At 33.9% G+C, this 11,956-nt stretch overlaps 1 protein-coding gene across 1 annotated transcript; it reads left to right on the top strand.

The window, feature by feature from the left end:
- Nucleotides 1-1,706: 1,706 nt before the first annotated feature.
- Nucleotides 1,707-2,747, top strand: LOC128230907 (uncharacterized). The gene has a single exon (XM_052943335.1). It carries the CDS (start codon nt 1,707-1,709, stop codon nt 2,745-2,747), a length of 1,041 nt encoding a protein of 346 aa, XP_052799295.1.
- The last annotated feature ends 9,209 nt before the right edge of the window (nt 2,748-11,956 follow it).

Raw genomic sequence — 11,956 nt, 5'->3', positions numbered from 1 at the left:
CCTTACCTCGTATAGAGTTGGCGGCACATAAAACACGTTTTCCTTACCTCGTATAGAGTTGGCGGCACATAAAACACGTTTTCCTTACCTCGAATAGAGTTGGCGGCACATAAAACACGTTTTCCTTACCTCGAATAGATTTAGCAGCACATAAAACACGTTTTCCTTACCTCGAATAGATTTAGCAGCACATAAAACACGTTTTCCTTACCTCGTATAGAGTTGGCGGCACATAATTGTATTATTGATTATTTTCCTAAAATCATGCCCAGCACGTAAAATTTTCAATAACGGCAACCGATGAAAATCATTTGTTTTACGGAGATTACCACCACTGATATACAAATAATAGTTAAACTTATTTGCATCGATAAGTAAACGCTTTACAATATAGCTTTGCTCAAAATGTACGTACTGATTGGAGAGTGGTCTAGCAATAGATATTTTGAAAATGAGCGCATTATGATCGTTTCAACTATATTACCGTCAAAGATATGTTTTGTCCGTGGTCCTTGATACTTGTATAGCTCTTGCATCCGCTTAGCACTGTCAAACAGCGGCCGCGCATCGCTTAAAAATGGTCTGGTTCAGAAATTTACATAAAATTAAAGTTCATGTTTAGATAGTACAAAGATGTTAATATTGAAACGCCGAGCAGAGCTCTTGTTCTTTTTTGAGGACACTTATGTCTCAAAATCAGACGGTATTTCGCTTGAGTCATAAAACGATTTGTAGGTGACGGTGGTATAGCGTGGTTGTTTGTGATTGTAAGCGAAGAACACCTCAGTGCAGTTATGGCATCAGGGATTTATTTCGGTTTCGCACTTTAGGTTTTATTCGTTCCCAAATGTTTGTCTTCTTTATTTGCTCCAGAAATGGATTGTCGGTTAGTATGACATAACAAGAAAGAAGGATTTACTATATTTAAACACAAATGGCATGCACTCACTCAGAAAGTTTGAGCTCAGAGGTTAATGTCGGTCTTGTTAAACAATCGATTAAGACCGAAACATTTGAAACAAATCGTATATAGACTGATACTATGTTGTGGATCAGTAGCAAACGTTTATTGTATATTATCTCTGCAGCGGCATAAATATTGATTGTTCCCTATGCAGTGTACAAACTGTCCACTTAGGCTTCAGTCATTTCCCCGAACTGCATGTCATGTGTGGAACAACACCGTATCTGTGCATACTGGCCTATTCATAATGATGACGTATTTCCAGTAGCAACAGCAGGTGAAAATTTTAATCAGAGATTTTTTCGACTATTAAAATACAAGTAGGGTAAGAAAAGGTGAAATGAGTGCTGAGGGGACATTAGATACATCAGTTTCGGATGTGAACCGGTTCTGTGAGCAAATAGAGCATATGGAGTATAATGTAAAGACTCAAAACAGATTCACAGGTACGACAGGTGAAGAAATTCAAGATGGCGACGGCGAAAACTGGACACTGGTCAATGGTAAACAAAGAGATGCAAAGAGGAAACGTATGACAGACAGTCTGAGCAGTGTAACTAGTGACACATTTAGTGCGTTAACACAAGATGAGAAGTTAAACCACATATTCGATTGTATGAGCCGAAACAGCCAGACTTTAACAAAGGTAGATGCTAATCAGACTAAATGCCTATCGGACATAGAACATTAATCAGTAAATATGCAAAGTGTAAACAAGAAAATCGATCATATAGAACACCAAATGAATGAACATGAACGTTTACCCAAATTATTAGCATACAAATCAATCGACAGTGAGGCAAGAGATATGAGAAACAATCTAATTTTTTATGGTATCAATGAGAAAAACAATAATGGTCATTCAGACACGAGAATTATCCTTGATTTTATTAAACGCGAGCTTGGCATTAACGCACAAGACGTCTTAATTGACAGGGCCCATCGGTTGGGACAGCTACGATTTACACCAATACACCGTAGGGGTGACCCCAAAAGACCAATCATCGCCCGCCTCCATAACTATCAGGACACTGAAGAGATTCTTCAAAAAGCTTACAGGTTAAGGGGGAAAAGCTATGGCATTGATAGACAATACCCACAAGAAATCATGGAAGCAAGGAAAGATCTGTATAATTCTCAGTCAGCAGAAGACGCCAGACAGAACAGAAAAAAAGTCCAGATAAGGTACCCCGCTAGACTTTACATTGAGGGGCGATTTGTTGCAGACAGATTTCCTGACTGGTTCACAATCCTACGAGGTAGCAGAATTCCGGAACAATTTACCGATCAATCTCAACAACAAATCAAGCAACCGACACAAACTGAAAATAACCAAAGAGAACGGGAGCGTATGTATTCCAGCTCAACTGTCATTGACAGCCCCCATAGAAACAGCGTATTCGAAACACCTGAGCGACACGCCCACTCAGAGGTAAACAGTTCACAGAATGTAAACATTGTACATGTTCATGATTCGTTGTCACGTGACACAAGTGTGAATGAGGGTGCATCAACAATACAGACAAACACTCAAACAAACTTACCTTCAGAGCAAGTCGATGTTATCCGTAATAGAAATCGTGCAAGGAGCCGATCACAATCACGTTATTCGCAAACAAACACTTTAAATCCAAATTCACAGGAATATACACACGAGGGAGCAACACAGGGAATGGAGACTAGATCGAGGCCTAGTTCTAAAAATAGACATCGGGAAAACCAGTCGAGAGAGAAACCGGCTGATTCCACTCAACCAGATACGGGTCAAAGGTCACAGAAATAGGAACACGCGGAGAAAAGTGATAATAGACTTTTGTCTTTTGAACATACAGGGACTTGTTGGGAAACGATACAATAAATTGCAATCGAGTGATTTGAAAACAATTTTTGATAAACATGATATAATCTTATTAACAGAGACTTGATCAAATGAATATTTCGATTATGAGATAGATGGTTTTAATTATTATTTGTTAAACAGATCGAAACGACCAAATGCAGTTCGAGACAGTGGCGGCCTTATCGCTTATATTTCACAGAAAATTGATAAATATGTAACATTGGTAAAAACTGTAGATGACTGTATGATATGGTTTAAGATTGATGGTCAGTTAGTGTGTTTAAGTGTGGACTTGTATGTTTGTCTTTGTTATAATATTCCTACAAACAGTAGTCGTGAAGGTATTGCTTATAATGATTTGTTCGATAATATTGTGAATGATATGATTATTTTTGAAAATGATGTTCAAAATATAAATTATATGATAGTAGGGGATCTGAACAGTAGGGTAGGGAAACTACATGATTTTGTTGAAAATGAGTTTTTACAGAATTTAGACCTTATGCCTGACGACTATTTTGCAGACGATTTCTTACCGAGAAACACTGAAGATTTAACGGTAAACGAAAACGGAAGGTTACTTATTAATTTTTGTAAACGGGTCTACGCATAATGAATGGCAGGGTAGGAAACGATAAAAATATTGGAAATTTTACCTGTATTAAAGGTCAGGGTCGTAGCGTTGTGGATTATGTATTGTGTAAACCGAATTTAAAACCCCATTTCTCGTCATTTAAAGTTAATGACCCGAATATTATAAGCGATCATTGTGAAATATCGTTTTCTTTGTCAAAAAAGGTAGAAATAAATAATGATAATAATTTTGCTGAAAGTAATCACGAAAGTCGAACGGTAGATTTTATATACAAATGGAATGATGAAATGTTGGATACTTTTAAAAGCAATCTTATTGAAGACTCGTTTGTTTTAAAATTAGATTCGTTAACAAATAATCTACAAAATGATAATACTACTGAAAATCTAGAAGCCAACTTGGATATATTTTATGAGGAAATGGGGAGTATCTGTAATCCGCTCTTCAAAAGAAATATACTGCATGGTACTACCTCGACTGGTAAAAACGAATGGTTCGATACAGAGTGTACAGAAAAACGAAAGTATTTCTTTTCACAATTAAATAGCTACAGAAATAACGTCTCGGATGAAAATAGATCACTTTTAACAAAGTCGCGAACAGAATATAAAACTCTTTTGAGGACAAAGCGATACCTACATGATAAAAATGCTACTGAAAAACTGGTTCAAGCAAGATACAAAAATGCAAAACTATATTGGAATATGCTCAAAAATAGGCAAAATAATAGCAATAATAAGTCATCGGGCAATATATCAATCTCGCAGTTTGAGCAATATTTTAAATCCATCAATAATCAAGATTCGGTTTTCTATCAGGAAGATGAAGAAACCGAATATTTTAACAACAGATTCTTAAATTGGGAACTACAAGTCATGTTCTCAGAACTAGACATCGATATCTCAACTAAAGAAATAAAGACAGCATGCTCCCAACTAACCAGCGGTCGCTCTGGTGGACCTGATCTTATCTTAAACGAAATTCTTAAACATGGATTTCCTCATTTATCGGGATATTTTAATGCTTTATTTAATAGTGTCCTAAAACTTGGTTATTTCCCTTCGCAATGGACAGAGGGCTATATTGTACCATTATTTAAAAAGGGGGACCCAAATCTGCCTGAAAACTATAGGGGTATAACTCTTCTAAGCACATTAGGCAAATTATTTACCCGTATAATTAATAATAGATTGAATACATGGGCAGAAAATTACTATGTTTACACCGAGTCACAAGCCGGTTTCAGAAAAAATATGGGTACGATTGACAATATATATGTCTTTAGTAATATCATTGAAAGTATTCTTAAACAAAACAACAAACTGTATGTATGTTTTGTTGACTTTACAAAAGCATTTGATTTATTATTAAGGGGTAATATATTTTACAAACTAATTAAATACGGCATATGTGGCAACATGATGAATACTATACAGTCGTTATATTGCAATGTAAAATCAAGCATAAAATTTCAAAATGAGCTAAGTGAGACATTTAAATGTTCAATAGGGACACGTCAGGGGGACTGCTTGTCTCCATTTATATTTTTTATGTATATTAATGACTTAGAAGAATTCTTACTAAAAGGGTTCCAAGGTCTTAGTATAAACACACTCAAACTACTGCTATTATTGTATGCCGATGATATCGTTATATTTTCCAATTCAGAGGAAGACCTACAAAATGGCTTGAATATTTTACAAAATTATTGTCAGAAATGGAAATTAGTTGTAAATATTGAAAAAACAAAGATTATGGTGTTTCGGAAAGGGGGCAGATTAAGAAATAATTTAAAATTCTTTTATGATAATAAAGAAATAGAAATAGTAAATCCGTTTACATACCTTGGAATAACTTTTTCCACTGGGGGCTCATTTAATAAAACGTTTGAAGCCCTTGGAGGTCAAGCGCTCAAAGCCATATTTAAACTTAAAAAATACTTATCAACATTTACAAATTTGAAAGTAAGCCACGTCTTATCATTATTCGATAAATTAATAACTCCAATACTTAATTATGGTTCAGAAGTATGGGTTTTTTCGAAAGCAGATGGACTTGAAAAAATCCACCTCCATTTTTTAAAAACACTATTAGGCGTTAAACTTTCAACGCAAAACAACTTTATATATGGAGAATTAGGTAGAGTCCCATTGTATGTCCATAGATTGACATCAATCATCCGCTTTTGGTTGAAAATAACAATGACGGATGAAAGAAAATTCATCCGACTTACATATAACTCGATGTTAACTGATATACAAAACAACGCAACGGAAATAAATTGGGCAATTAAAGTTAAAAACTTGTTAGAATCTATGGGATTCGCTGAAGTTTGGCTTAACCAAGGGGTTGTAAATACAAAATATTTTATACACACCTTTAAGATGAGGGCTAGAGACTGTTTCATGCAAAAATGGAATGAAGAATTACGAGAGTCATCAAGAGCGTCAACATACATACTATTTGCAAATTTTAATTATCAGTCATATTTAGACACCATACAAAACAATAAATTCAGAACAGCTTTAACACGACTAAGAGTAGCATCACACAGATTAGAAATAGAAATGGGCAGATGGCACAAGCCCCAAATAATTCCAAGAAATGAACGAAAATGCCAACTTTGTAATACACTTGAAGATGAATTCCATTTTCTCTTAGAATGTCCTTTATATCATGAATTAAGAATCTTATACATTAAGCGATATTATTGGCGCAATCCAAATATTCCTAAATTTATCGAACTGATTTCGGGCGAAAATGTAACTTCTATTAGAAAACTATGTTGTTTTGTCTATAAGGGCTTTGAAATGCGTCAGTTTAGACATTAGACACTTTTCTCCACTAACTATTTTTTAGTATTTAAAGCAAATGTGATATAACTTTACTTTGTTTATACATTATGATTGATTTTGAAAGTTGTTCTATCGGAAATGTTTATATACTGTACATGTTTATATTATATGTAACTGATGGGCTGTAAGCTTATAGTTAATAAAATCTTCTTCTTCTAAGGCATTAATGACAAACATGTCATGTGAAATATACCAATAACAAATCATAAAAAGTTATTTATAAAACTAAACAAGACTACTACCTATTTTGGCCTATAGCCAATTGTATAAAACTTGGAACATTTCCCACACATAATATTTGGGCCAGTTTGGACATATAAACGATTTAATTGGGTAATATTCATTTTTGAGTGAATATTGCCCAATCAATACAACATTGACAAACTGTTACAAAACCAAAGGATTTGCTTGAAGTTGTTTAAGAAAATTGCTGCTTTTATACGGCAAAAGTACGTTTCTCAGCATATCAAAGTGTTTGTTCTCAGATGGCCACATCGAAAAAAAATCTGATTTAATTATTTAGCAAACAATTTACAAAACCGATTGTGCGATTTCTTTTTGCGGTTTAATTGAGATTTCCTAGGAAGCTTTTATGTTCGTGATGGCATAAACAGGCATTTAAACGGTTTGAAATTAGGCTTACTTCGCTAAAGCAATTGAGTCGGCTGCTCATTTCAGACTGTTTACGACAAACAAGCTCAAATTAAACTCCTAAATTATTTGGCCGTTTTGTATTGTTTTTCAGTCCTTGTAAACAGACGAGTATCACTAGTAGCGAGTTAGAGCGCTTATGCCCCACACTAAATATGTCCAAGTCTACATATGTCAATATCGGAGAAATATATCAATGCAATACAGCAGAATGCCGCATTTCCGACACCCTTGCGACATTTAAAGCATATATAAGCATAAGCATAAAGCATTCCAGTTATGATAGTTGGATGCATTTCAAAAGTTACGCCCCTTTACCTCACGGAACCGTCCCTGGTTAATATCAAATTGACAGTGAAATAGGCCACCAGTTATTTTACTCTTTTCGCCGGACAATGTGTCACAGTATGCTTGATTGGTGTGTCACCTTCATATGTGTTGAAGTTCGTTAAAACATAAAGTTATACTTCAAGAGTTTCAAAAAAAGTTAATGTCGACTGCCCATTTACTTTGAACTAATATTAGATCATGTTTAGTTGATGCAATTTATATGTCTCAAATCAAAATATGATTTGGGTTATTGACGAAATTCTTTCACAAATTATGGGCGCTTATGGCTAGAAATCAAAAGAAAACAAAACCACTGTACAAACGAACTTGAATGGAATATTCAACATGTATATTATAAATTACACGAGTTTTTAGCATGAAATAAATGATCACACTTGAGGTCAAGAATGTTAGCTAGCGGTTCGCTTCAAAATCATGAGTGTTATATATAGTTATAAATTCCCATTAAGCATTTACCTCGATGGCAGTACATTAAATGAATATTTGTTATCATTGGTTTAAGATTGTTTCATATTTTGAATAAATATTGTGAATGACAGTGCTTTAATACATTTGTTTCTCATTTGTTTGTAAAGCATGATTCGACTCAATATAAATTATGATAAGAAAAAATAAACAAAGCAAACTGTTATCGAATGGACTCCAAAAATACAGCAGCCCAATTTAGTTTAGTAAACCAAAAATATGTTCTAACATTCCCACACTAGCTCTCTGTTTTAATGACAGAATGGACCTTAGAATGTATTTTTATATTTATTAAATCTAAATTCGTTCTGTGTTAATGAGCGCAATCACTTATTTGATTTTCCTTTGCCTTATTTCCAAGCAATTATTATCAGATCAAACAGCCCAACTATGTTATATGACTACAGCTGTCAACATAAACTATGAATTATGGGACTAGTATTGCGGAAGTTGCTTCTAGCGGTCGGTGACAGTGTTGCACTGACTGACCATTGCGGTCAAATAATTGCTATAGACATACAAGGGATGTTCCTTATTTCCAGAACAAACATTAGCATAGAAAATGTCAATACTTTTACCGTTATGGTAATCCAATAAGAACATTCGAATATGGGACGCACTATTTTGTTATAAAACATTTAATTTCATATGTTTGTCAATTGAAGTGTGTTTTCGCCTGCAGTTCTAACAGTTCTTAACAGCAATACTATTTAGTCTGTTTTGTTTTTGTTTTCATGTTCGCAAATTAATGCGATAAATTCATTCTTATAGCCATTTCATATTCAAGAGAAAAACATGATACAATTGAAATAAAAAAGAAAATTGTCAATAACTTACATAAATTTGATATCGTTGAGTACAACGCATTGAATGTATTTTAAATCATTTTTACAACCATTGTGAAAAAAGTAATTACAACATTATGTCAATCGTTCGTTGGCACGATTGTACGCGATGAGGTCTTATGTGAGGAAAACCGGTATAGCCGGAGGAAACCCACTAGCCCACATTAAACCTTACTAAATGATGTACCACATCGCTTACGACACTCTATCTTTCGCAGTTTTTTGAGCATTTTTCCAATTCAAAATATACTGGCTAGACATGCCCAGTAAGTTTAGAAATAACGTCGATATCATTATCGACACCTATCACGTGATTCTCAAATGCTAAATATACAAGAAACATTGCTTCTCAAAAGGACGGACAGCAAAGAATTGGAAACCTGCTGCAAAACAAGGTATACACAGAGTCCGACCAATTAAAATCGGTGATGATGTTGATCGATGTAAACTTCTGAGAGATTTTACCACGTGACGTGTTGGTTAAAATGTTTTGACAGGTTAGTGTGTGAAACCATCACGTGACCTGCAAGGTGCTTGGATCAACCATTCAGCGCTTAATGTAAAAAACTCAGCTGAGACAGCGTTTTTTAGACCATATGATTGTTGCAGGTTTTGAATGTGACCTCGGTATTCGGGTCCCGTTTCAAGTTATTTGAGCTTCAATTTCCCGACTGATTTGATTTGGAGGAAGACTAGCGTAAATTATATTATGATAGAGAATATTTGAGACGTTTTCTGTGATCTCCAAGAATAATGCGTGAATATTTACAATTACTTAAAGATAACGCTTTGCATTGATATTAATGAAGTCCAAGACATTAACTGTGTAAAGGTGAAAAGTAAAGGTGGACTGGCTACAGTTAGACATCATCAAAATAAAATTCAAATAACGAGAACGTTAGATTTAATCAGTGTATGCGAGTTATTTGGTCTTGTACATATGGCCTTAATGAATATTAAAGTGACACTCTCTTTCAAAATCAATGCATACACATGTATTACAAAGATAATTTTGAGTGATAAACCTTTAATTACTAACAAAATAACGCATTTACCGAAAATATTAATTACTGATATCAAGATTGTAACCGTGTATTTAATGGCTAAAAAGCAGAAATATTAAGATATTTTCAATTAATTGTGATCTACTATCGTTACATAAGGTATAAATACATGCTTTCTGCACCATTCTTTCAGATTAAACTCGGTATCCTTCATTGGAGCATTGTTTTCGTTATTTATTCATCATTTTTTTGGTATATTTAAACAATTTCATGAATTATGGTAAATCTTATTTGGGAGCAAGAGTGCATCTTTAATAAGATATCATGCAATTCATGAATCCATAAAAAAATGGCGGATTAGGCATCTGCAGCAAGTTTGATTTATTTGATTTCCCACAAATTAATCTTTTAGAATCGTTTCTGTCTAAGCTTTTCAGTAACCAATTTGAGCTAAAAGTTAACCATGGTGTTCAAGCCATACAAATATGAGTTTAACTGACGAATACAATTCATGGCAGACCTTAGTAACTAAAGGGATTTACAACGGAATTGTTCCATTTTTTCCAGCTTGCTGATTTTATACACAACCAGTTTATAATTAACGATATCTAAATGAACCGTTTGAATAGAAAAATGTCACCATTTCACCATTTCATGTTTTCTCGTCGAAGCGTATGTAATACAAAGGTTTTCGATTTTATATGAGTATATTTACGATTAACGAGCAATTTTGAATATTGCTGAAGCTTCCATGCCATTTTGAACTATACCGATATTTTTAAATCAATTCATAACTTTTTTCGAAGCAGTTAATCCTTATGACTAACTTTATCATTTCCCCACATGAATCAAGGTTTGCATGAAAAAAAAATGTTATGTGTTACCGGTCCTGAAAATCAGATCCGAGGGCACGTATGTACCGGATTTTAATTCAAAATATTTCTGGTATGTTTAATAACTCGAGTTTTGGATGCAGTTACTAAAACCTTTGCAATTTTCAAATGTGTCCTTAAGATTAAAATGCTAGACCAATACTTTTAAAACAAAGCTAAGCATGCCTACTTTATCCTCGAATGAGGGAGGGTTATAAACCGGATAATGGATAGATACCTGTATACACCACTCTTTTATGGCGTCAGAAACATGCAATATCACCAGATAAAGAGTGAATTACAATGCTCTTGTTTGGCTGTGCGTTTTAATTCAATTCAATCGGTGAGTGCAAGGGTATAAATTTCGTTCAAGTATACCTAACTGTCAGCATTCTTATATAAATGGAACTTTCCACTTTGTTCCTATGTTTGTTTACGTCCACCCAGTGGTATTGTGTTACATCATTGTATTGCATGTTACGTCTTGTGATGCTATCATGAAAAACATATTGTGCATTAAAGTACAATGCAATTTCGAAACCGTTGAAGCAGTCAATTTTAATGGCTATAGTGTTGTCATGACATGGTTCTGTAATGTCATTATGCTTAAATCTAAATATTTACATTATGGCATTGTTCAATAGAAGGTCGTTGTATGGTTTGGTCCTAATTTAGGGCCCATGAAAAAGGGAAGTGAATCAACATGCATTTCTTTATCAATAAAACTGTAAGTAAAGTCGTTTGCATAAGTTTTAATTGGAAATACATCAATCTTATTTATTTTTCAGACAAAGGCTGACATTAACTTCTGATGTTTATTACATCCAAAGCGAGTGTATGCCAACTACACTTCAATAGGGCACACATGACCTGACAATAACATGAAAGTTATCATATGTTCTGTTTTAAATCGTATACATAATTGTTTTATAACCACAAACTATTCTTTTATTGCCACATATGTTTTCATTATACTTGTTAATTACAATTCCATGTAATGTGTTCGACTTCTTTATTGCAATGAAGTATTTTACTCAACGTGGTCTCACAATTTGAACATCCATAAATGGCGTGTTTGAGCCTTTATATATTGTAAACTGTCGTACTTTCTAGAGAATTCCCATTCAATACATATGGTCTGTGCAATATATTTCATGAGGGGATAAAAAGTTTAAATCAGTACAGTATCACATACATTTTGTTTGTTATAATTAAAAAGTTCGTAATGAGAGCTATTCTTACCTTTCAAATTAATACCAAACTTAGGTTTACATCTAATAGTATAAAATCATTAAAATGGGTAACCCGGCGCTGAGTCGAATGTCTTGCATTATTACAAGAATACTAAAGAATATATGTTTTGACCTGTCTTGGATTTAGTTACGAATTGTATGAATGTAAATATCATAGACATGAACAAATGGTAATGGGATATGACAATATACAAATGTCAAAGGGGTGAATTAAAAGAGTGCATTTCGAATAGAATAAACTAATTTCGTTCATGCATTTCA

Source organism: Mya arenaria, chromosome 4 (assembly GCF_026914265.1).
Source record: "Mya arenaria isolate MELC-2E11 chromosome 4, ASM2691426v1".
Lineage (NCBI taxonomy): Eukaryota > Metazoa > Mollusca > Bivalvia > Myida > Myidae > Mya > Mya arenaria.
Note: the sequence above shows the minus strand (reverse complement) of the source record. Positions and strands in the feature narration are given on the sequence as shown.